The 27,777-nt window shown below is 37.0% G+C and overlaps 1 protein-coding gene across 1 annotated transcript in view; it reads left to right on the top strand.

Annotated features, from left to right (window-relative positions):
• The window catches only part of PIGU (phosphatidylinositol glycan anchor biosynthesis class U), an 83,317-nt gene that overhangs the window by 21,166 nt on the left and 34,374 nt on the right, over positions 1-27,777 (top strand). Inside the window, exons 3-7 of the mRNA XM_039864131.1 lie at positions 1,584-1,643; positions 2,762-2,824; positions 8,395-8,504; positions 10,716-10,816; positions 23,098-23,195. Coding sequence (XP_039720065.1) covers positions 1,584-1,643; positions 2,762-2,824; positions 8,395-8,504; positions 10,716-10,816; positions 23,098-23,195 — 432 coding nt within the window. The remainder of the gene's footprint in view (positions 1-1,583; positions 1,644-2,761; positions 2,825-8,394; positions 8,505-10,715; positions 10,817-23,097; positions 23,196-27,777) is intronic.

Raw genomic sequence — 27,777 nt, 5'->3', positions numbered from 1 at the left:
AAAAGAATTATTTTATGATGATAAAAAGATGAGTTCACTCAGAAGATAGAGTAATTTTATGTACAAATCCATCTAACTAAATAGCTTCAAAATATATAAACCCCAGATGGCATAACTAAAAGTTGAAGTAGACAAATTCAGTCATAGAGGGAGATTTTTAACATACCTCTCTTAGTCACTGGTATAACTAACAGACCGAAAAATCAATAAGGATATAGAAGATTTGAACAAACCATTAACAGTTAACCTAAGTGTTATATATAATGCTACACCCATAAAAGTTAGTATGCACTTTCTTTTCAAGTGTACATGGAGCATTTACCAAAATTGACCATATGATGGACCATATAGCAAGTCACAACACATTTTAAATGATTGAAATACAGAGTATTTTCTATGACCACAGTAGAAATTACCTAGAAATAAATTATAAAAATATAAAAAGAAAGCTGAAAAATAATTGGAAATTGAACACTGTACATTTTTAAGTGGTCTCAATTAAAGAAGAAATCTCAGTTGAAATTAGACTATTTTGAACTGAATGATTTTGAAAAAAGCAACATATCAAAACTTATGCAATGCAGCTAAAGTCATACTCAGAGGAAAATTTATTGCCTTAGATCGATATATTAGTAAAGAAAGTCTGAAAATCAGTGATCTAGGTGTAATTAGAAAGAGAAAAAGCAATTATCCCCAGAAAAGTTTGAAGAATTGTATATCGTATTGTGAAGTTCAGAAACCAATGAAATAGAAAATAAGAGTATAATAATCAGCAAAACCGAAAGTTGGTTTTTCAAAGAATATAATAAAATTAAGAAATCTCTGGCAAAATATGCAAGATAAAAAAGAGAAGGTACAAATGACCAATATCAGGAATGAAAAAGGAGACATCACTATAGTTCCTACAGTAACTAAAATATATTATAAACAACTTTATGCCAAAAATTTGGAAAATTTAGGTGAAATGGACAAATTCCTAGAAAAGCACAACTTACCTAAACTGGTAAAGAAAAGATAGCAAATATGAATAGTGTTTTATCTGTGAAAGAAATTACATATGTAATCAGGAAATGAAATTTAAATTTTGAATCTGTTATAAAAAAAATCTTCTCTCAAGAATACTCAGGCTGAGATGGCTTCACAGTGAGTGGAGTTTCCCAACTCTTTGAGGAAGAAATAACACTAATCGTATAAAACATCTCAAAGAATAGAAGAAGGGAAAAATACTTCCCAATTTATTTTATGAGTTCAGCAGTCTTGGCCTACTGTGGAATTCCCCTTGGCTATTATAATATCTTAGAACTAAAGATCATCTCATACCTTTAGTGTTTTAATGGTTCTTAAATGTTTAACACATGTCGGATTTTGTTTATCCTCTTTACTCAATTCAGCAGACAGTCTTAGTGGCACAAAATTATCCGATGATACAAAATTATTCCCCTTCATATGTACACTGAGCGGCTAGCATAGAACAGTATTCTAGGAAAGAAAGATTTTTGCTGACAGGATAGCTTCTTCCACCTACTCTAGAAACTGATAATAGTAAGATTTAATTTAATTTGCTTGTTTGTTTTTTCCTGCAGACTCCATTAATAATATACCTCTTTCATTTCCTGATTGACTATGCTGAATTGGTATTTATGGTAAGCAATCTTGCACATAAAATCAATATGTATATATTTTAAATTTTATTGTCTTGTCTTGTTTTTAATAAAAAAAATCTTTTAGGAGCTCAGGAGTTTCTCAGAATATAAAAGCAAAAACCTATCTTTAATTTGAATTCATGGAACTATGATAATACAGTTGTCCCTAGAGCAATGTAGGGTTATGGGTGTCCCTCCACCAGTGTAGATGAAAATCCTCGTATAACTTTTGACTCCTCAAAAACTTAAGTTGTTCCTTAGTATCCAGGAGGATTGGTTCCAGAAACCTCCTCGTAAATACCAAAAAATCCATGGATGCTCAAGTCTCCTATATAAAATGGTGTAATCAGTGCATACAGTCGGTCCTCCACCAATCCTGGGTGGAAAATAGTACGGGTATTTATTGAAAAATATCTGCGTATAAGTGGACCTACATAGTTCAAACCAATTGTTCAAGGGTCAACCATATTATGGAAGGGTAAGGAGTAGTTTCTGATGTCTGACCAGTTCCAATTTCTTATACTTTTAAAATTTGATTTCTGGACTACATAGCCTTCAATTTTCTAGATCTGAGATCCTATGATTGGCTTTAATTGTGATGCCAGTGTAGAAAGCATCCTCTATTTCCTAAGCATTCTGCAAGAGATTCTGCGATGAGAATATAGATCTGATGAGACTTTCAGGAATAAGAACTTTCCAAATTGAAATGACAGGGCTATGTTTTGAGAGCATAGTAATTCAAAACATTTGCCTAATCTAGGATTGAAAATCTGGGTCATGTAGGAGGTCCACTGAGGTCTTCCTTAATAATTATAATGGCTGCTATTTTTTTGAAGACTTACGTGTACTAAGCACTTAACATACGCCTTCAAGGAGTGGGTATTATTCCCACTTTACAGAAAACTTAAGTAATTTGCAATTACAGAGCAACTTTTTTCCAGTCAGACCTTCCTGAAAAGGTTTTATCTTTCGGTAGTCAAAGTGAGGGCTGAGGTTCTGCCTTACTGTAAAAGTTCCATACTGGATAGTCCACCACCATCCAGAAACTTCAGACCCTGGCAGCATTCTGTTACTCTTACACTGGGTTCATTTCCTGTTATTTCTCTTTCTCTTGACAGATAACTGATGCACTCACTGCCATTGCCCTGTATTTTGCAATCCAGGACTTCAATAAAGTTGTGGTAAGTAGTCAGTGGGAAGGACAAAACTGGTGGAATTTGGTAGCCTACTGGTCTTTGTTGTACAAAGAATCAAAGGTCATGTACTTAAGGATCCAACTGTTTTAAAATACTAAGAAGTGGGAGTGAAGCTTCTGGCTCCTTCAGCCAGCCCTGGAATGGCCAAACCCAAACCAACAAGATAGCTTTACTAATAGATACAGAAAGGTCAGCTTAATCTTTGTAGCTTAATATCCACTTACTGGTGCCAGTCCAGACTTTCTGGAACAAATGGAACTGAACTACAATTCTGTTAATGAGGGCCCTTAAAAATCTTCCATTCCTTTCATCAGTTTTTCTTTACGAAGGAAAATGAATACAGCTTTTAACTCACTGTGTTGTGCCTATCTTGGGTAAAATTGGATTCTCAATGTAGTTTTTGTTTTCCTACAGAGAGCAGTCTTAGTTGGAAAATTTGCCTTGTACTAAATGCTTGTTGAAAGTAAACTTTGGTCCTAATCCGTATATAATAGCCAAGGGGAATTGTATAGCAGGACCATTCTCATCTGAGAGAGTTAACAGATTAACCGTGTGTACTCTCAATGTAGTTATTTTAAAAATTGGCTGCAGTCTTCCTTCATTGGCTGGAAGCCACTGAGAAGATTTAGACTGGGATGAGAGAAGGTTCCATCCCATTGGTGTTATCTGTTTGTGGTTCATTTTCACTTGTGTTACCAAGTAATAGAACCAGAAATAGAAATCTGCCTTTCTGTGGCACTGGTCATCAGTTAATGAGTAAAGCTGATGAATTCTAGAATTTTAGACCTCAAGAAGACTTTTTAAATATATAAACTGAGAGTTCTTAACTTGGAGTTTATTATTAGGCTTAACAAATCTATAAAAACCTTGAGATGGTATGAAAAATTGTATATGTATGTGCATATATCTTTTTTTTTTTCATGTAGAGAGTCCATGGTTGTTAATCAGTGCTCAGAGTCTTTGATTCCTCTTCTAAATGATTAAGAACTACATTTTAGAGACTCAGTATCACCAAGACCAGGGAGTATACATCTTAAAGTAATGGAGCATTTGTGACAATGTGGATGAACCTTGAAGGCATTATGCTAAGTGAAATAAGTCAAACAGGGAAGGATAAATACTATATGATGATCTCGCTTATATGTGGAATCTAAAAAAGTCAAGCTCACAGAAACGGGGAGTAGATTGGTGGTTGCTGGGGCCTGTGGGTGGGGGAAATGTTGGTCAAAGTGTACAAACTCTTAGTTATAAAATGAGTAAGTTCTAGGGATCTAGTATAAAGCATAGAGACTCTAGTAAACGACATTGTATTATACACTAAGAGAGTAGATCTTCAGTGCTCTCACCACACACAAAAAGAAGGTAATTATGTTAGGTAATGGATGTGTTAGCTAAACTTATTGTGGTAATCATTTTGCAATATATGCATATATCAAATTATCACATCGTACACCTTAAATTTACACAATGTTGGATGTCAGTTATATTTCAAGAGAGCTGGAAATGAAAATGTTGGGGACTGAGGTGAAATGCTTTGACAGGATTCACTGGAAGGCAAGAGATGAAATAACTGGGCGTGAGGCTCATAAGCAGATGAATTCAAAGATAAATTAGCAGTGGTTCTTTTCTTCTCCAAGATAGATTGTATATATAAACCACAGTCTTTGTTCTTTGAAGTTATATGCTAAAATATAGGGATGAAGAGTCATGACATCTATAACTTAAAATTTAGTGGTGAAGGGTCATGATATCTATAACTTACTTTCAAATGGCTCAGTGAAAAAAATTGTGCATGTTTGTGTAGAGATAAGGGAAATGTGGCAAAATGTTGACAATTGGTGGATCTAGGTGTTTTATTGAATTAGTCTTTCAATTTTCTGTAGTTTGAAATTTTTTGGTGTAACGCACTAGAGAAAAAAATAGGTCCGTGTCTATACCCACCAATGTGTGTGTGTGTATGTATGTATATATGGAATATATAGGATATATATGAATATCTTAGGGAGAATTGGTAGCTTTCATTTAAGAACATAGCCAGATCTTTTCAACCAAAATATAAAACTGAGATGTGTTTTAATGTAAGTTGATTAGAGATGCTAACATTATGCATATTCATTTTTTTTCTGTTCAACTATCATAAAAACACCATACATATACTCCAATTAAAACAATTTTTAATGGGGGAGAAGTTTATGGGAAGTCATGAAACTTGGTTTCAGTTAGTTTCCTAATAACAAAGTCAGGCTCTAGGGTCAATAGGAGAGACATTAGAGAGACATCCTTTAATATGGAACACCAATAATTTTAATTCATTTCTTAGTTATTCTGAGTTTATATGGAAACATATAGAGACTTTTGTTTTTTTCTTTGTGTGATTTAAAGAGGGAGAGAGAAAACCAAATGAGTTGTCAGTACCCTCTTTTTGGTACACCAAGACATTATATTATCACTAATACTGAGTTAAAATTTGGAATAGTTTTGTTTATCAGAATTTAGCCTATTGGAACATTTGGTTTCTTGGTCAGAATAAGAATTTTATTTATACTGTGTCAAAAATTAACTCATTCTGGTAATGAAGCTGTGTCTAAACCGAAATGCATCCTGGAAAACTATGGTACAGAGAGGGAGTCTCCAACCCCACCCTATCTCTGTTAGACTGTGAAATGTGCATACTGATTGATTGTGACTATTTGATTCTCATGACATTTTATATCCACCTCATTTGACAAAAGCAATGTTAGTCTAGTCTGTCCCTTAAGAATTCATGTGAGAAAGCTGCAGGTGGTTTGGTGGAGATAAAAACCTGTATCCCCTTAATGTGATTAGAGGACTGTGAATGTGAAGGATAGGCTCCTGAATTTAGAGTGTGCTGAGGCTAACAGTTGGAGATGCAGTAGAAGTGGAGTATTAACTTCCTTACCTCCCGAATCCCCTGCCATAGATTTTGAGGGATGCAAAAGTGTGTAGACATAGCTCTTCAATGATTAGAAAAAAAGCTCTTTATTTGAAGTAGGAAAATTATGTCCTTGCAAAATCAAATCTTGCAAGTGACAAGTAAAGAAAGGGCTACATGGGAGAGTGGGCAAAAGGGAAAGAAATTTCAGAAATTTCTACTGAAATGTAACACACATATGAAAAACAGTATAAGCATCTGTGTACAAACTTATTAATGATCAGAAAGGTAACACATCCAGGTAATTACCCTTTAGATCACTTTTAACCTCTCCTTTGATAGCTTTAAATTTCATCATTGTCAAGGCTGCTGAATATATCTAGAAATATTTACCTTTGGATTTTAAATTGTACTCTTTAACCTCTTTTATTTTTGTACTTCTGTTTTCTTGCTCTGTGTGTGTGTGTTTAATTTTCCTTAGATTTCCTGTCTCTAACTGGATGCAGTGGGGATTTTTAAAGGGGATTTTGTCTTTGCTTAGGGGAGCTGAATCAATATTGAGCTGATGAGGCCAGGTATAATGGCAGCTGTGCTGGTGGTACTGAGGGAGACAAAAAGAGAGGTAGCAGAGAATCTGAGGACTACTGACTGGCCTGACTGCCCTTCTTTCCTGGAAACTCTCCTTTTGTAAAATCTTTAAAGTATTTTGGAAGATGGGAGTTACAAGGAAGTACTTTTCTTTCATTGTTGGGATAGTGTCACCTTTGCCCAGGGTCTCTACATCCCTGTTTAGCTGCCTCCATCTCTGACTGTAGCACTGCAGACTAGCTTCCAATCTGGGGAATTGAAGCATTCTCTCACCCCGCCCCCCCACTCTGTCTCTCTGGCTGCTCCTAGATGAACACTTTTTTTTAACAGCCTTTTTTATGGGATCTCTTACCCTCCATGTGACCGTCTTTTTGCAATAGAACTCCAGAACCCTTAGCTAGTGGGGCCTTTGTCCTTCAACCACTGCTGCTGTCACTGTCCTCACTGAAAGCTTTGTTTACTGAGCCAGCCACCTTCTCTCTGATAAAATCACCTTAGTTTATATTTTGCCCTTTTAATTAAACAAACCCAGCTGTAAATGGCAGCATAAATCTTACTGATGATAATTTTCACCACTTAACTTGGACTCTCAGAGATGATCAAAGGGAGGTTTTTAAAATTTGTTCAGGTTTTCTGATTAAGCCTATACCTAAAGCTATGCAAGAAATCTGGAGTTACCTATATTCCTATGACGACCCCATAATTTTCTCTTGAACTGAAAGATGGCTCTTTAAATTTTTTTAATTAAAAAATTTTAATTACTAAATACCTAAGATATGCAAAAGTACATAAAGAATAATACATACTGTGAACCTATATCAGTTTAAAAAAGAAAACATTACACATAAAGTTGCATCTCTCTGATACTTTTATCTCCTTATTCCTCCCCTCACCAGTTACCACTGTTCTGACTTTAGTATTTATCATTCTCACACATGGCCTTAACTTTTACTTCTTTTGTGAATATCTCTAAATAACATCTACTATTATTTTATATGCTTTTAACTTTATGTAAATGGTACAATGCAGTATATATTCTGTTGATATCTGCTTTTTTCATCATTAAATCTTTAATCACACACAGATAGTTAAGTGCTAGCTACTTTGTCTTCTCCGAATTACTCTGTTTTATAATAGGTTGCAGAATTGATTTTATACTGTCTAAATAAGAATCTCTGATCATGAAATCAGCAGGGCTACCCATTTTGGGTTCAGAGGCTTTTTCTATCTATAATCTGACCCATGTTTGCTTATAGAGTTGCCTAATTTTTTTTTTTTTTTTTCATTCTGGAACATACCCATGAACTTGTTGGAACACACCAGGGAAAGGCAAGAGCTTCCCACCCCCATCTCATTTCCTTTTACCTATCTAGCTCCCAGCCACACCCTGCCCTCCTCCTCTTCATCATGGCCATTCCTCACTTCCACTGTGAACTCAAAAACTTGAAACAGGAGAACTCAGAAGAAAATCCAGGATCCTGTGACATTTAGGGGATCATTTTACTTTGCTCTTAGGACTTTGGAGTCCTTAGGCCACTGATAATAACTTTTCAAAATGGCTAAGAACTTTGCTTTGCCACTCAGATCAGTCATGTAGCCATTCAACAGATATTTATTGTTTGTTCACTGTGCTATTGGCAAATCAACATGGTCCCTGCCTTCACGGAACTCATAGTCTAGTGAGGGAAACACATATCAGTCAGTCACATAAGTAAATTTGAAAGTTATGCCGTGAATAATGCTATGAAAGAATGTGTATAATAGGAAGATTTTACCTATTCGGGGTGGAGGGTGAGTGTGTCTTCCTGAGGAAGTGATGATTTAACTGAGATCTAAAGACTGTGTGGGAGTTAACTAAGGAAAAGAGAAGATGTTCCAGGTTCAATGTAAAGTCCTGGGAGCAGGAGGGGCATGGCATGTTCATGGTGCTTGAACTCAGAAATGAGAGCTGGGGGAAGTGGGTGTAAGATGAGCCTGAAGAGGTGGGACCATGTGGGTCATGGAAAGACTTTTGTCTTTATCCTAAAAGCAACAGAAAGTAATTCGTTTCATGTGTTTTTCATTTCTTTTCCAGTTTAAAAAACAGAAACTCCTCCTAGAACTAGACCAGTATGCCCCAGATGTGACCGAACTCATCCGAACCCCCATGGAAATGCGTTACATCCCTCTGAAAGTGGCCCTGTTGTAAGTATTTTCTGACAAAATAGGGCTCAGTGCCAGCTAATGCGAGGAAAATCTGATGAGACTTTCTCATGTTGTTTGTTGTATTTTTGGAGATTTGCAGTCTTAGTCATCAAGTATTTGCTGTAGTTCTGTTGCACAACTGGGGTTCTGGCCAGAAAAAGAGACAGAGCCATTCTGTCTCTGTTGGGACAAAGCCTCAGATAGGGAAGTTTACAATCAACCCTTACAAATGCTTTTTCACTCGATGCTGATCTGGACTCCAGCCTTCTTGTAGCCAGTGTTTGTTTCTTAAAAAAAAAAAAAGATATCTTCAATTGTGATATATGGATTGAATAAAATTCTGATCTTTATGTGGCTGTTGTTTTGAGCAGCTCCTATGCTTCACGTACAATATAGTCTCCCATTTGTCGTTCAGAAAACAAGTGCCAAACAGACCCATCCCAGATGGGTGACAAATGTAGAAGAGTGGAACTTATTGAGGCTCTATGAAAGAATTTTCTAGGAGTACTGAGTGCTGCCAATAAGTTTAATTCTTTCAGGTTATTCTCGTTTATATTCCTGAGATAGGCAAATGTGAATAATTATTCAGTCAACTAATAGTCATTGAATATTAATAATATGCTAGTTCTAGGGATACACTGTAAACAAGACAGACAAGTTTCCTCATGGAAAAACATGACCTTAGAACTTTGGAATTACAAGAGGCTTTACGAGGACAGTTTTTTTAACCCTCTGCCTTGTGTGTGAATCTCCTATTCAGTATTCCAGATAGTTGGCTGTGTAACTGCTTTTTGAACATCACCTGCTGTTTAGAAATAGCTTCCCCTCGCCCCCGACCAGGCAGCCTTGAGGTATCAGTTCACATTTATGTATTTTGGAAAAATTCATGAGAACTACTTAATAGAACTAGAGTTTTAGCAACATTATGAATCCCTTATGGACTAATATGTCTCCTGAGGGTAGTTTTGTAACAGCAGCAGCCATTTCTTTAAAAATTGTGTAACAAGCCTATCTGTAATTGCTTAAAAAAAACACCAACAATTTTTAGGCCTTTGACTTTAGAACTACTAATCTTACAGCCCTGGGAAGTATTGGATTTAATGTCTTTTTGTGTGTGTGTGAATAATAATTATAATCTCTCCCTGAGACAGTGGTATGTTTCTTCCTATCTGATAGTCAGAATTATGTAACTGGTCTCCCTTTTCACTTTGTCTGCCAGGAAACTCAGAGCCACATTTGAAGCTGATTATTACAATGCTGTAGAAGACTCATTGGTCTTCTTTCTCTGGCTTTTACTTTCTCCTTTTATTTATGTTTTCCTTGGTCTTGATTTTTTATTTCTATGTTTACTTTACTATTATTTTTTTATTATCTGTTCTTATTTGAGCTGCCTCAAATCTTTTGTGGAAGCAAGATAGAAATAAATAATAATAATACATTATGACTATATACGATTTCCTTACTCACCACATTTCAGATTTATTTTTTTCAGTTCATTCTTTTCTACTACGTGTTTTAACTTAATTCCTTCCCAGTGGAAGTTCAAGAGGTCCTCTGAAGTTCAATGGTACCTAGCTTGTTGGAGTCAGCAGATATGATTTCTTCCTTGGGATCTGGCTGGGTGGACTCTGCCTGACTACCAAATGGGCTAAATCTAAGCTCCTCTGAGCTATTGAATGGGGGTAGCCTGTGTCAGAGATTAGGTTCCTTAGGAAAAAGTTCTTTTCTGATTTTCAGAGACAGCTGTAGCCATTCCTAAGGTATATATGGCTGTGGAGAAATTAGTAAAATTTTACCATTTTGAAGTCTAAAATAGTAGAAAGAACTTAGGCTTTCTAGCCAGAAAGATCTAGTTTTGAATGTATTTATTATCTTGTGAAAACTTGGGCAAGGTACTTAAGCACTGAGTCTCAGTTTCCTCATCTGCAAAACAGGCATAATATTACTACTAGTTTAGAGCATCTCTGTAATGATTAAATAAGATAGTTTTCTATATATTACATAGATCAGAATAAGGAATGTTCAGTGCCTTTTCTCCTCTGGCCCTAACCCCACTCCATTCTCTTTTACTTAGGAGGACTCATTTCTAAGAAGCTGACTTCCCTCGAATATGTTTTTAGTAAATCTCCTGAACTTCCTGCCTGTAGTGGCCAGGATTCCCTGGTCCTTTGACCAGGATTACTAATGCCAAATATGTATGTTTTTCCCCAGCTATCTCTTAAATCCCTACACGGTCTTGTCTTGTGTTGCCAAGTCTACCTGCGCTATCAACAACACCCTCATTGCTTTCTTCGTTTTGACCACGATAAAAGGTAAGACCCCAAAGGCTCAGTCCCTGATTTGCATAGGGTTTTCTAACACTTATGCTGTGGATTTAATTTTTTTTTTTAAGTATTAAATTTAAAAACATTTTTTAAAAATTACGCAAGCAATGTAAGATTATTACAGAAAATTTAGATAAGCCAAGAGAAAAAATTAAAGCATTCTGAAGTTCTACCACTCAGAGAGTTAATTAACATTATTTTAAAAAAATTTTTCTAAAAGGCTTATAATGCAAATAGCAGTTCTCTGCCTCTCTCTTCTCACCTGTGGTTCAACTTCTTTGAAGCAACTACTTTCTGGGTTTTGCTAGTATTTACTTCCTTTATTTCTAAATAAGACTTTATATTGCTATTTAATTAATTATAAATTTTAGTGCTATCTATTACATCCTCATTATGAGAGAGAAAGATTTAGCTATTCCGTACCAATATCTCCACTTCTCTTTTACCTAGTTTCTTTGAGGAGTTGTCAATGTTTGATAATATCAGTAGTTACTATATTTTATGACACTATATGTATTATTTACTAATGGGCAAAATAGTAACTAAGATTACTTTTTCTTTCTTGTACAACCTTTCCCCTCCCCACCCTGGGGTTAATAATTATCATTTTTGCTTATTTGTTATTTTTGCTTAGTCTTTTTGCACTAATCACTATTATTCCCCCAGCTGCTCTGCTAGCTCTGTCAAGTGCCTAATAATAGATGCTTAAAGATGTCAAATAGTCTCTCAGTTCCATTATTTTTCTGGAGACCTCCCTCACACATCCTCCATCCTGCCCTAATCTGTCCTGGTTATTTGGTCCTGGTATAAAGATGTCATAGTGGGACTTCCCTTTATAATTCTCCTGTGTTGTATCTCTTCTTTACTGGATTCCTTCTCTCTTTTATTGATTTTCCCCTGTTTTGCTAAAGTGATTCCTCTAGTAATTTTCCAAGAAAGGGTATATGAAATATATATATATATAGCATCATTTTGCATCTGAAAAATGCTTTTGTTCTAGTTTAGCATCAAATTAATAGTTGGAGCAGAGTATAGAATTCTAAACTGGAAAACTTTTCCTTTGTATTTTGAAGTCATTGCTTTACTGTCTTTCAGCATCCTGGTTGTTATTGAGCAGTTTGTTGCCATTATATGTCAATTAATTTTTTTTTCTGAAAGATTTGGAAACTTCTAATTCTTAGTGTTTTTAAATTTCATGATTCTATGTCTTGAGATGAGTTTTTTCATTCATTATATTGGGCATTTGATAGGCCCTTTCAATGTAGAGACTAGTGTCCTTTCATTCTAGAAGGTGTTTCTGTACTGTTTTTCAAATTCTCTCCTTTCTGTTTTCTCTGTTCTCTTATTTGGAATATCTATTAGGTATTGGACTTCCTTAATTGATCTAATTCGCATATTTTATTTTCTATTGATAATTCTATCTTTTCTACATTTTCCCCGTTCTCTTGTTTGGAATGTCTATTATATACTGGACTTCCTTGATCTAATTTGTGTATTTTATTTTCTATTGATAGTTCCATCTTTTTTACTTCCTCTTACTTTTTCTGGGATATTCGTTTTTATCTTCCACTCTTCTATTGACTTTTATTTTTCTATTATATTTTTAAGTTCTTTCTTGGTCTCCAGTTGTTTCTTTGAAGCAATCTATTATTAGTTTTATCAACACAATAGTCTTTCTTATCTCTCTAAGATTTTTTTCCCCCAGTTTCCATCAGTTCCAAGCATAGTCTTTTTGTTTCTTGTCTACCTCGCCTCCACTTTTTTTTCGTATTCTCTTAGGCTCTGTCTTTAACATGGGAGGCTTTTCTTTTATTTATGGTAATCCTTCACTGTCTGTTTATGTTAAAAGTGAGGCACTAACATTTCGATTTGAGACTCTTCATGGGCAGGACTTGTTGATGGATCATTCATTCTCACTGTATGGAGATCAGGCAATGGGCTGACCTTTTTTATTGGTGGTATCCCTAAATGTCATTATGTATAGATTTTATTTTCTTCTGAAAATATTTCATTTTTCCAATTGTCTACCGAAGTGTAACAGTGTTGGAGTTGCAGTGAGTTGGGAGTTCATGTGACCAAACTGCTGGAGTTGTGAGAGCAGGAACAGAGGAGGCAGCTGACTACAATGAATAGATTTTATATAATCTTGTAACTCTTCAGCCCACACTTCTCCTAAGCCTGTTACTATGCTTAGTATCCTCTAGACCTGTGCCTCTTTAGTTAATTTTCTCCAGAACCGTGGTCTCTGGGGATGGAGCAGAAAGTTAGAAGGATAGCGTATGTAGGGTAGTTACCTGGCTGCACACAATTGAGATGAGACCTGGAATTCCAACTGGTCTGTGTACAAGCTTTCAGCTTGATTTTCCTCTCTGTACCTTACCCTCACCTTCCATAGAATCTGATGCCTTCAAGGTGCTGAATTTCTAAGAAGTTCTGTGGTGTGAGTTGACCTAATTTTTATTGGTGTTCCTCTCTACAGGCTATTGAGCTATAATTTCTTCCATATTGCTCAGACATTTATCTCTCTTCTACCTGCTTTATGTCTCCATTATTGTATTAAATTTTATTTTGCTATAATCTTCTGTTCTTTGTGATTTAAGACTAGTTTTATTCCTTTATTGTCATTTTAGTGAGGTTTTTGGAGAGAGTAATGATATATATGTGATCAATCTACCATTTTTAACTGAAAGTCTATTAGCTTTTGGGATATACATCTCCAGATTTTTTCCTCTCATTTTTCTTTTGACTTTTAAATGCTTTATCAATTAATTATCATCACAAAAATGTCATTTAACAAGCCACTCCCAAACTCAATGACTTAAAACAACAGTAAGCATTAGCTTATACTTCTGTAAAGCAGCTAAATATCAGCTGATCTAGGTTGAACATGGCTAGGCAGTTTGTTGGTTTCATCAGGGCTCATTCATGAATCAGTGGCTGGCCAAAATTGGCTAATCTAGACTGTACTTTTCTCTACATGTCTGTCATCCTCCTGGACCAGGGATCCTTTTTAGGCATGTTCATGTCATAATGATAGCAGAGGCACAGCCGTGAGCATGCCCAATCGAGCATGCAGTTTTTAAGTTTCTGGTTGCATCACCTGTGCTAACATCCCATCGATCAAAACATAACACGTGGCTGAGCCCAGGATGGAGACTTCCATCCTGCTTACAATTCGAGGGCACTGCAAAGTTACATGGCGAAAGGCCTGGATATAAGGAGGAGTGGAGAATTGGAGCCAATAATGCAATCTTCCACATATATCAATAAACATCTAGTTTGTCAGTTTTAATGGCTGCATACTATTCCATTATATGTATGAATGTATAGAAATTCTTAACCAACTTCTGTTAAATACTAAGGTATTTTCTAGTTTTCAGCTATTTAAATAATATAATTAATTTTCTAACGTACAGTAATTTTCGCACCTGTGTTCAGTTATTTTCTTACAATAAAGTCTTAGAATAGATTTATTGTATCACTGGGTATGTACCTTCTTTAGGATTTCTGAAATTTATTCCTAAATTGCCTTAAAGAGTTAATAATTTATACTCTCATAAGAAGTGTATGAAAGTCCTTATTTTTCTACATTGTTGCTGAATAGTTTGCATACTTAGGATATTAAAAATCAAAAGTTGTACATAGAACCTATTACTTACAGTTTACTTACCTTCTCTAGGGTGGTGGCACATGGGAATGACTTAGGTTTTCATAAGACATTGTTTCTCTTAGAGTGGTCGTGGGTGCTCTTTCTGGCCCCTTAATTTAACTTACTATCAGTTTACTTAAAGTGACTACATATTGTATAAAGTGACTACAAGATAACCTGAATTATCTTGTTCTGAGACTGTGGTCATTTTGTCAGATACAATTCTGAAATAGTGAAGACTCTTAGCTGTCTGGATACTCCGTGCCTCAGTCCCTGTTTCCAGAATGCTGGGCTCAGGTAGACTCATTTATCAAGGTGCCTGATTATATGCTGCAGCCTGGCAGAAGGGACTAAGCACTGGCCTTTGGAAATGTCACCTTTAAAATAGCAGAGCACAGAGATAGAAGGACTGAAGACATGCCCTTTGAAGGTGCATGGAATAGAAGTCTAACACAGAAATGAAAGGATGCCATTTTAAAAACATCTTTTATATGACCTTTTAAAAAGTCAATGGAAAGGTTTTGTTTGGGGGGAAAACACATGTTAAAAATTATATGTATCTGTTTTGCAGCCATATTGTTTTTGGTTCCACAGAACAAAATTTATTTTTATTCTGTCACTCCAGATTTCGATTGAATGAATTTATAGACATTTTTGTAATGTTATACACACAATTTTGTTTTACTTTTATCACTTATTACATATGAATCATGTATGACATTGGTCACATATTTGTCAGTTACTTTCAATTTAAATTTAATTTTTAAAAATTTTCGGAGTAGTTCAAGTATTCGGTAAGAATAAAAGAAATTCAAATATATGAAATAAGAAGTAAAAGTCTCTTATGACCCTGCCTACCTCCACTTCCATTTATCAGTCATATTTGTCATGGGGTCCCAGGCCTTCCCTCTTGTTGGACATTTGTTATTTTCCATTTTGGCAGCTATAAATAGAGACCATCACAAATAACATTTCTAATCTATTAAAACATTTGGAGAATTCTATTTTAGTAGGTCCCTGAACCACTCTCTTTGAATACAATAGTAGTTATTTCTCCTAACAGTATATACAATAGGCTAGTTCAGCTATAAAATCTGCAAGTCATATTTCTACATTTCACATTTGTACCACATACTTAGATATTTAATAAAATTAATAAAGAAATAATTCACTCTTTATTCAACAAAGAAAACAGGAGAATTCACAACAATTCACAAGGAGGAATATAAATGACTTAAAAATATAAAAAATATTCAATTCCATAGATAATTAATAAGTAAAAGCAAACTAAAATAACGTAGAAGTGACTTTTTTTCCCTCTTTCAAATTGGCAAAGATTTTAGAAGGTAATTCTTAGTGCTGGCAAAGTGCTGTCAACTAGGCAAGTTGACTTATAAATTAGTACAGCCCCTTTGGGAAGCAGTTTGGCAGTAGTCTTAAAATGTACTTTTGATTTATTAATTCTACTTTTGAGAACCTGTCCCAAAGTAAGGCAGATATAGAGACAAAGCTTTATGATGCAAAGTTATTAAGCGCGGGATTATATACGATGACTGGAAAAGTTGGAAAATACTTAAAAAATAGAGAGAAACGGCTACATAAAACATGGTTTGCCCATACAGTTAAATAAAATACAGTTCATCTATGTACAAGATGTTTAAAAAATAATTGTAAATTATGTGAGAATACATTTATTTTTTAAAGCAGAATACAAAATTATATATTTGAATCAAATATAATCTCAACTATGTTAAAAGAACAACAAAAATAGAAAATAGATTCCAAAAGAGTAGTATTTCTATAGAGCAAATTTCTGGGTGATTTTTATTTCTTGTTCATATTATGTTTTTTCCCAAAGTTTCTTTAATGAGTACATAATTAAAAATAAATTAACTAGATTGATAATAAGATCAAGACAGTGGAAGTAAACTTGACAACTCTCTTCCCAGACTTCCATGGAGCAGGTGCCCCACAGAAGGGAGTGGCCTTGTTTGCTCTGTCTCCTTGACTCCTTCTACTTGCTCTCCCTTGGCTTCCTTTGTGGCAACCCAAGGTTGCCTGGGACACACTGAGAGACACAGGCCAGGACAAGGCCCAAGCCATTATACCGTGATGTCCTTGTTGGGGTGTTGGCTGGGAAACACAGGTCTGTGGGCAGGGCTGATATTAGTTTAGTGGAGCAGCTTGGGTTTCACTTCAAAGGTTGGGGCTTTGGACAAGGAGACTCTGCCTTTCAGTGAGTTAATGAGAAAGTACTCCATTCCTGTGAAGTAGTCTTCATTAGGCTTTAAAAAGGAAAACAGACAGGTGTTCATAGGTATTCCTCCTGTTCACTGTTGATATTTGTCAACAATGAGATGTTCCAGACTAGAAATTCTTGAGGTTTGCCACCTAAGGACCCTTCCAACTCTCCTTATTCCACCAAAAGAGGCCTGTGTGACAGGACTTGCTTTGCAAGGAGAAAGAAGAATCAGTACTATCAGAGACAGTCCAGAGCAATGAAGAACTTAGGCTGCTCTGATGTCAGACAGATCAGGTAGCTAATCCCTACTTCATCATTTCCTGGCTATATCACCTTGAGCAAGTCACTTAACTGTTTTGACCTCCATATCCTTCTCTATAACATGGGAGTTGAAACACTTTCTATTGCATAGAGTGAATGTAAAGAATAAGATGGTGCATGTAAAACTCAGCATGATGTGGGGGCTTGTGCTAAGTGCTCAGTAAATGGTGTTGCTGGTTGCTATTCTTAATAATATCCTTCTTTTTAAAAGATCTCTTAATATTAACAGTGTCCCTTCTGGGGCCCTCTGGGGAGCATTGGGAAGAGGTTAAAATGAGAGGCTCTCTTCCTCAAGCACAGCCCTGGAAGAACAGTGGCAGAGTGATGATCCTGAGGCCTGATGATCCCATCATTTCCATCTGGACTTCCTCTAGGGTAAAGCCCTTTCCATGAAGAGAGTCATAGAAGAGCCAAGGACTCAAAGACGAAGCAGCCTGGAGTAGAGTTTTGTCAAATCAACCAGCTTAAAAACCTGCTTGTTCTCTATCAGCTCTTTAGCCTTGGACAAATCATACAGCCTCAAGAGCTTCAGTTCATCACAGAGATAACATCTGCCTCCTGGATTAGTGGAGGAATAAATGAGACATATAAAATGCTTAGCATGCTTCCTTAGCAGAACGTGCTCAACAAATAGTTGCTCTGCTTATTGTGATTTTTTATGGTATAGCCAAAGATTGAGATCAAGAAGGTAGCTTAGTGATGCAGTTCAAGAATGTGGGGTGTGGAATGAAACTGTCTGGGTTCAAATCCTATTAATATTCACTAGTTTTGTGACCTTGGGAAAATGACCTCTGTATTCTTCAATTTCCTTATCTGTAAAATGGGGCTAGTAATAGTACCCACTTCATGGAGTGATTGGAAAGACTAAATATAAAGTGCTTACGAGTCCTGGCTGGAAACCAGTACGTGCTAAATAAATTATCATCATCATCACTGATATGGATGGACTACTCAGAGAGCCTGCCTGAGCACACTTGACAAAGAATGTGGTACACAGGGCCAGGCCCCCAGCATCGCCTCCTCCTTTATAGCAATATCACTTGTTGCTCAGGCCCTGATGCAACTTCCTCTTCTGAGGATCCTGTGAGACCTTAGCCCTTTTGACTACATTCCAGTCTGTCCCACTCCCTGTCCTGGTATAGGTTACTGTCTATGACCCAGTCTCTACTTACTCCACTCAAAGTCCACATTCTGAACCAGAGTTCTACCGCGTCTATATTCTTGCTCTATCCTGTAGCTCTGTCACCCACCCAGGCCCAGATCATTCAAGGTGCAGTCCCTGGAGGCAGAACATTACCCCAGGTTTTGCCGAGGCTTGTTTTGGCCCCCACCCCGACACAAATAAGGAGCTGGAAAACCTGCTCAAAGGTAGATTAGGCAGATAATGAAATTCCCTGATACGGTAGCCAGTGTACATAGACATTTGACTGATTTACTTTAATATTCCCAGGATAAGACAAAGGACTAGGGCTTATACAGAAAATGTAATGTCTGAGTACTGGGCTGTCCTAGCAGGCAAATGGTAGATTATATCCTTTTTTCGCTAAAATAGTCCTCTTGTCACAGTTCCTCCTGGTTAGATGAGCAGGATGCCCTAGTTCTTGCCCAGATGAGGCTGCCATTTCAGGCATTATTTCAGGTACCCTCTCTAAGCCTGTAGTAAGATGTTTCTGGATGATTGTACAAGCTAAGCCCTCCATGATCTGACCCCTACCTACCTGCTTACCGAGACTTTTTAGATTATAACTTTTTATTGAAGTATAACATGTATACATAAAAGTGCACAAATCTTTAGTGTACAGTTAAACGAATGTTCGCAAAATGATGAGTAACCAGCACTCAGATTAAGAAACCAAATTTTATCAACATCTACAAGAGCCCCTTTGTACCCTCTTCCAGTCACTCTTCCCAGCTCTCACCCTGTTTTTGCCATGTTGAGCTAATTACAGTCCCCGCCCCTCCACCCCCAGCACACCATTTTCTCTCTTGCCCTTTTGCCTGTGCACATACTATTCCCTTGGATTGTTGGGCCTCACCTACTTATTATTCAAAACTCAGGTGTCAGCTTCCGCTGATGGGCTAGGTATACTTCCTTCATGCTTTCTGCCTGTATTTGTCATTGTTTACTGCGAGTTCCCTGAGGACAGAGCCTGTCTGAGTCAGAGTCACTAGTCTCCCTGGCACCCAGCACAGTCTTGGCATAGAGGAGACACCTCAGAAATGTTTGCTTATTGCATAGTTTGTCTAAAATATTTGAAGTCAACTTCTGCTTTTCTTTATCTTCCCTGACCGTGCCCAAGCACATATCACTCTACTTCTGCCTGCTTGGCCCATTTTTCTTGCCCCTTCTAGTTTTTCTCAGAACATAGCAGCTCTGTCTGAGTCTCTTGTGTGCCTCCCCTTCACTTTTGCTCAGATTGTGCATGCGCCCCATCCACACCTGCCCAACATCCCACACACCAGGCTCCAGACTGTTACAATACCACATTTCAGCCTCCAGACTACAAATAGTTTCTAGGCATCCAATAATTTACACGACAGACAGCATTCTCTATGCCCAGCCCCTTGCCACAACAAGTCCTCAACTGCCATTCTGCAGGCTCTGTTTTATTCAAAAGTCAGATTTATTTTGTGTTTTGCTCATGTTTCATTATCCTGGTATTTTATAGTTTATAAGTTTTTTTTAAGAGCATTGGTTTCAACTAGACTTATTGTAGTGATCATTTAGCAGTACATACAGATATCAAGTTATTATGTTGTACATCTGAAACTAATAGGTTATATGTTAATTATATCATTAGAAAAAGAACATTGGTTTCCTTTAAAATGCTTGTGTTTTTAAGAGGGTTTTCATATGTATCATTAAATGATATTCATTCATTCATTGTGTGTGCCAGCCACTGTGTTAGGTGCTGGAAATTCAAAGTTAACAGAGGTTTATTGCCCTTGAGAAATTCACAGACAAATGGGGAAAGAGATAAACATTAGCAAATTATTATGATAGTATCAGTATTGAATGAGAGTATTGAATGAATTAAGAGAATGGGCACTGGAATCAGCTGAGCGATTCCATTACTTAAAGCAATATACTACTTAACCTTTCTGTTTCTGTGCCTTGGTTTCCTCACCTGTAAAAATGGTTAGAAAATAGAGCTTTCACAAGGTTGTTGTGGTGTTTACTTGGAGCTTTGGTTTTTTTTGTTTTGCTTTTTGTTTGTTCTTGGTTGGAGTCAGGCACTGTTCTAGATACAAGGATAGGAGCCTGGCACATAGTAAGTGAACAATAAATGTTAGCTATGATCACTATTATTATCATCTCTGCTTAAGCCTCATAGAGGAAGTGACATTTCAACTGGCCTCTGAAGGATAGGTCTCTACTAGAACTAAGACAGGGAAAGACAGATTAGGCAGAAGAGAACAGACACAAATAAAGGGCAAGATGTTTTCAGAAATTGGGGGATGGTCCAGTGTAGCTGGAGGACAAGGTACGTATAGGAGAGTGGTGAGAGGTGAAGCTGGAGAAATAGACCCAGAGAGTGAAGGGTCTTGTTTGCTGCTGGAGTTTGGACTTAATCTGATAGATGAAATAGAACCATCAAAAGTCTTTATAGAGGGGCTCGTCACAATTTAAACTGTTTTAGAAGGATTTTCTAATGCTTCTGTGGAGGACAGACTAGATGGAAGGGGTTTGGGGAGACCATTAAGGAGGAGAAGGAGGAAGCTGCTAGAAAATCCTGATGAGAGACGATGAGAGCAAAGACCTCAGTGATGGATGTGCCAGAGGTAGATCAACAGGGCATGGTGACTGGTGGAAGGAGTGTGGGTGCTAGAGGGGTGTAGAATAGTTGGGGTGTCTGAGGGGAGGTTGATGCCACTTATTGGCAGAGAAAATAGTAAAAGGAACAGATTATTCCTTCCCAATGATTTCATCCAAGGAAGGAAGACTGCTTCTTCCTGGTCTTGGGAGCAAGTATTCTAAAACTCACCCATCCATTCTGTTAGGCTATGAGCCCTTTCTTCTCTCTTGGGCCTTATAAATAGCTGAGCCAGACGAGTAATTACTGATCTCAGGCAATAGGAGGTGCCTGTGTTTATTTCACTTGCTAGTGTATTCTGAGAGAGAGAGGGAGAGGTGAAGGTCATGTGTTTGTTTTCACCACATTTGTAAGAATGGATGGAGTTGGAACATTGGCCTCCCTCCTCTGGTGACACATGGGCCTCTTCTCTCTCCCAATCTCTGTAGAAAACCATGTTAATTTTTTCTAGTTTTTCCCCTTATTAGTCTGTTTTCCCACAAACTGTTATTCGTACTGTTGGCTGTTAAGGAATCCTAAGCCCACCCTAATTGTTGGGCTCCAGAATACCACCACAGCCATCTCCCTATCTCAGAGTTGACCTAGTTCTAGTTCTAAGCATCTGTGGCTGAACAGGTGTATGGGGGCCTCTGCTGGTGGCACAGCTTTGCTGGGCGTGATTCTGTCCTTGTTCCGTCATATTTACAAGTATCCTGGATACAAGATATCTTGCCTGGAACTAATCAACATGGTAAAGACAGCCCACTTCATGGAATCCTGTCCTTTGTCTTTTACTAACAGCTTCTTCCTTTCTCTGCCTTCTACTTTCTTTCAACCAGAAATTGTTCCTAATTGGTGAATTTTCTTAGTGTGAGGGATGGAGCACTCAAAGTTCTTTTCTCTCCACCCCTTCTCCTATAAAATAGCCACTCACTTATAATCCTCACTCTTCCAACATGGCTCTTAGATGTTTCAGGTACATAGACCGCTCCAGTGGGCAAAAAATCCTATGGATCATCTATCTCCTTCTGTTTGTCTCTGGAGCTGGGTTGGGAGAAGGTAAAACTACTCGGACCGAGTGGGATGACTAGTTCCTCTTTTTAGGAAGTGCTGTTGAGAGGGCATCTGTTATTTTCAGCGAACAGTTGAATCTACATTAATAAGAGTGACGGGGAGCATTTGAGATCTTGCTTCCTGGCATATGTCATCAGTATGGCTCAATGAACTCTTCTAAAAATTCAAAAAAGAAAAAAAAAAAGAGTGACCGTGTGTATTGTCATTTTATGAAACATTATCATTATAAGACGCCAGCCTTGGACTATCAATTGTACTCTACTGATATCTTGGCTATTTTGAAACTTCTGTAGTAAACTAGGCTTCTCTAGTCTTGGATTTAAGGCACTCTATTGTCTTAAGCCATCTGAAAGGGAATAGTTATTTGTATTTTAAAAAAAGAAATCAGTTTTTTTCTTATGACAAAAACAAAGCATGTTCATTATAGAAAGTTTAGAAAATATGGAGAAGCAAAAATGAAAAATCATCCATGATCTCACCATACAGAGATAACCACAGTGAGTTTTGTGGCCTAGCCTTTTAGCCTTTTTATAAAAATGTGTTGATGCTTATTTTTAAAGGAATTATAGTATATATCTCTTTTATAACTTTCACTTCATAGGGTTTATAAATATCTCATCATGTCATTTCAATTCTTTATAACATCATCTTTAATGATTCTGTAGTGGTCCCATTTTATAAAGGGAATGGGGACATTATTTTTAAAATTCATATACTTTAATTTGAAAAAAATAATAAACACATGACCTGAAAATAGTACATAAGGAAGGGTGTTATAACAATAGTGAAGGGTGATGCAACTTCTAAAGGGACAGGTTTCCCAGCAAAAATTGTAGGCTTAATCAATTGGTAAATTAAATGGAACATGGATGTTAATAGACTTGATCCCTTTATTCATCTTTGGGCTGAAATTTTATAAAATCTTTCTGTGTCTGAAAAATTTTTCAACAAATAATGCCTGTGGTGTCTCAGGTTGCTAAAGGTAAATAGTTTGACTTCCTTGTTTTCCTTTCACCGGAATTCAAGCCAAGAAGCTCTCTGTGTGAGTTTGCATAGCACCTGTGTACCAGGAGACCTTTGGCAGGTTATTATTTCAAAAGTTATGGAAAGTTTCTTGTTTTGGGGACCTGCTGAATCTAATCTTAATTGATGAGGCTAGGTTATTCCATATATTTATTTCTATTTACAGGTAGTGCCTTCCTCAGTGCTATTTTTCTTGCCTTAGCAACATACCAGTCTCTGTACCCACTCACCTTGTTTGTCCCAGGACTCCTTTATCTCCTCCAGGTAAGCACTTGCTGGTCAGAAGCCAGCACTCAAGTGACATTTAATACATGGCCTGATTTCTGCTTTGGGGAAGGAAGGGCATGGCTCAATAAAGGCAATGGGACTGGGTCCTCATTTCACACTTGCTTACTTCTGCTTAAAAACACAAACAAAGAAACTTGACTAACTTTAAACACAGTGGACCTAATGATTACTAAACTCTAATTCAGAATATCATTAAAACGTATAAGTGCATTTCATTTCATATATTGTAGTTGGGATCTACCAACCATCTTACATTCTCCTTTTCTCACCTAACATCGTAGACCCCTCTCTGAGCTCATTTCTTTAACTCTTCTGTATAACAGCACTTACCCAGTAAGGTTCTTGTGAGGATTAAGTGTAGTGAGTATACATGACGCAGTGCTTGGACCACATTGGGTAATTCGTTGAATTAAATATTAATTGAAAAATACAAATTGTTGACATTTACTGAGAACTTACTACATGTCAGGTACTATGCTAAGCACTCTACAGGCATCATCTCATTTCAACCTCATAAGAACTTTGTGGGGTAGGTCATATTATTAGCCATGTATTAGTCTAATATTAGCCATGTTAGGCGCATGAATTGCAACTGGAATGTTGAGCTGTTTAGTCACTTGCCTAAGGTCACATGGCCAGCAAGTAACAGTGCTGAGATGTGAGCTTAGGCAGTCTGATGCAAGAGACTGCTCTCTAACCATCTTTCTTTTCTATTCAAGTAAGAATACACACATGTCCTCAAGAGCAAGGAACTGCTTGCAGGTCCCACATGGTCCAAATCCATTCTTAGAGAAACATTTCTTGAAAGCATAGAGGTGGCAGTGCCAGGATTCACACCAAGAAATGTCTAATTTCAGAGCCATTGTTCTTAAGTATAAACGCTGTTGCTAAAACTGAATGTATACCTCCATTTATTGAAATAGGCTCTATGCTTGTAATTTTAAGTGATTTTGTAATATATCTTTGTGTTGATGTCATGACAATACATGGTTAGCTTGGCCTTTCTCCTATTGGGGGAATTTAAGATATGCCCTAGTTGTCACTAATATGAATAGTTCAGAAATTTGGTTTTCTGTAAGTTATTTCCTTAAGGTATGTTCCTCCAGCTGAATCATTGGACCCAAAGGTGTGAGAAGTTTTATAGTTCTTATTATGCAAGACCAGATTGTTCACCAGAAAGCCTGAGTCAATTTGCAGTGCTACCATCAGTGTCTAAAGTGAAGTGAACCACTGCCTCTCAGGATGTCATTGGCTTTTTAAGTTTGATTTATGATTGCTAGTTTAATAGATATGTCATCGTACTGTGAAGTTATTTTGCTTTGATTTTCTTTCTAGATTCTTTTTGAATCCAAGCATTTTTCCATAAGACAATGTGCTGTTTTATATTTTCTTTTTTACTTCATATTTATAGTTTATTCTTTAGAAAGTCTGAGCACTAAGGGAAATGCATGCAACCAGAATTATTGTGCAACTATTTACCAAATAAATACTATTAAAAGTATATTTATTCATATACATGAACTGACTAAAAATTTTTAAATGTTAAGCTAGTTTTAAAATATTGCTTTATTTAAAATAGCTTTTGTTTAAAACTCAGGAAAATTTCCTCCTGACTACAGTGAACAGTACAATTGAGTCATGCAATCAAGCAGCTCAGCCAGACACATTCTTCAGTTCCTCCCTCTACCAATATTTACTGTGCACCTTCAGTAAGCTACACACTATGCTAGACTCTGCAGATGTGAAACAACTGAAGGCGGCTGAGCAGGGAGGTACTATATAGGAAGACTGCCTTGGCAGCAGCCTGTGGGGTGGATTGAAATGAGGAAGAGCTGAGGCTGGGAAAGATGAAACCATCATGTTGGATCAAGTCAGAGAGGTTGACTGGGGGCCCAAACCAGTGTCAGGGAAAATGGAGAGATAAAAGACTGGATTCATATTTCTAGGAAGCAGAATTAGCTGTGCATGGCAGCCATCTTTATGTGGAAACAGGACTAGGAAGAGTTGGAGATGAACTTAAGGAGCCCATTTATGTAGACAAAATCCCAGCCCATACTTTATTTACATATTTTTATGTAAGTCTGTAAAGTGGCCTGAAAGGCATAGGGCCTTATGAGTCATGATAGGGCATTTAGAAAATCAGTCCCGTCATATCCAGGAAATAAACCCACCTATTTAAATATGAGAGAGGAAACAGAAGAGGAAATTATCCTTTAGGGCTGAGTTCCTCAGAGATCATTTAGTGGACCCTTTAGGCCTGAGTTTCACAGAGATCCATAGGCTCCAAGGAGAGAAGCTAGAAGTAATTAATGGGTGGGAGCTACAAGCAACTCAGTATAAAAGCAATTATGTGACAGCATGGGATGTCTCAAGGGAGGTGAGTTCCCTGTGAATCATAGTGTTTAGGCCACAGGCTGAATGGCCACTTGTTGAGGAGTCTTAGCTAAGCATGGGTAGCTGGATCTGATAATCTTAAATATCTTTTCAAGACCCAAATCAAAATTGATTTCATAACCACAAGGAAGTGATACATCTGCTCTCGACACTGTCTTTTTCTCACAGTTTTTTTGAGTCCTCCATAGGCACACACTTCCCTCCAGGAAAGATTGTGTAATATAGTATATAAGAGCACAGGCTTAACATCTTGTTAAGACGGAAAGAAAAGTAGTCCTCAAAGACTGATGGTACTCTGTCAGAAGAACAGTGGAATCAGCCCAAAGGGGCTCCTGCTGGCCAAATTTAGGATATTCTGAGCATCAAGTAATTGTAAAATAGTAAATAAAAATCCACATGTCTATAGTTATGCTCAGAAAAGGGGCAAGGAGAGGAAAAAAATAAATATATCATCACTAGATGTGGCTGTTTTATGAATTTCTTACTCTGAAAATCAATAATTAAAAGGAAAGAACTAAGCAGTTCCCTGCCTTCTAAAATAGAACCGAAGGTGGCTCCATAGTGTAGTGGTTAGCATGTCTGCTTTACACACAGAAAGTCCTGGATTCGTGCCCCAGGTGGAGCCACGGGCCAGCACGTGGAAGGAGATCTCCGCCTTCAGAGATCTAGTTCTTAAAGGGGAGACAGCAATATCGTTGGTCAGAGGTGGAAATTAAAGTGGCGGGGGCAGGGGGAATAAATAAAAAAAATAGGACCGTAGTTCTTTCATAGTTGATAAAAGAGAACTCTTCTCTACAGAAGAATGCCAGTTATAAATGTAGAAGGAATGACAGAATAGCAAATCACCATTGAAATTACTGAATCTAGTAAAGATCATCAATGGATGCTAAAATCATTAGGTGAAAGATTTTTGGAGAACAGGATATCTGCATTTGCATCTACCAAAATGTCCCCACCCTTGAGCTCGCACCTCTAAATCGTCTGCCTCATAGCAAAGGGAAAAATATATCTTTACAAAGGAGTGTTCTGTCTGTCACCACCTTGACCAAGTAATCCAACTCAGCATCACTTATAGTGGAACAGCCTGATGTGATGTGCTTCTTGGTGTGATGCTGTACAAAGTACATAGCATTAACTCCAAAGTATTCTGACCGAAACTGTTAATTTTAAGCCTTTAGATCTGACTTCTGGTTTTTAGGAACTACAAGAGCAGAGGTACAAGTTAAATGACACGAGGAGGAAATAGTAACACAACCAGAATGTAGGGCAGTCTGTATAATACAGGTGGTCTGATTCTCTTCAAAATGTCAATGTCATGAAAAAGAAAAAGTGGGAGGACTGTTCTAGACCACAGAGAATAATAACCAAGCAGAATGGTGAGTCTTGATTGGATTCTGGTTTGGAAAAAGCAGCTATAAAGGATGTTTGAGGGACATTTAGAATATTTTAAAGATAGACTAGGTATTAGATGATGATAGGGAATTGTTAATTTCTTGGATGTGATAGTAGTTTCGTGGTATATAGGAGAGTGTACTTATTTTTAGGAGCTACATACAGAGGTGTTTTAGGGAGAGGTGTCCTGATATGTAGAAAATTCATACACAGAAAGATTTATACACACAGAGATAAAAAATATGGCAAGGTATTAATACTTAATCTAGGTTACAAATATGTGGTTGATTATTATAGTATTCTTTCAACTTTATTGTGTGTTTGAAATTTCTATAATTAAAAGGAGAGAAACAGAAGACAGGCTCTGAAGTTGTCTCGGCTTGGATACTAATTAGCCTTTTGACCCTAGGCAAGGGACTACATAACTTTCCTGTGCCTCAGTTTCATCATCTGTAAAATGGGAATAATGTAATAGTAGCTACTGCAAAGGATTAATATATATCAAGTATTTAGAACAGAGTACGATAAGAATTCAATAGATATTAATTATGGTTATTAGTGTTCAAATGTTCATAGAAAAGACATGAGGGGAAAAGAAAATATTTCATTTTTAGAGTCAAAGGAACTGTAAACATTAGTTTGTACTTCCTCCTTTGACACTACAAACCTGCCCCTTTCTACTGGTGGAATTTCTAGAGTACAAAAGGCTGGTGGTGGACAGTCTAATGTTTGACCAGTGCCAGAGGCAAAGCTGTTTTTCTCTTCCCTCCAT

The sequence above is a fragment of the Pteropus medius genome, unplaced genomic scaffold (assembly GCF_902729225.1).
Source record: "Pteropus medius unplaced genomic scaffold, Ma_sr-lr_union100, whole genome shotgun sequence".
Classification (NCBI taxonomy): Eukaryota; Metazoa; Chordata; class Mammalia; order Chiroptera; family Pteropodidae; genus Pteropus; species Pteropus medius.
Note: the sequence above shows the minus strand (reverse complement) of the source record. Positions and strands in the feature narration are given on the sequence as shown.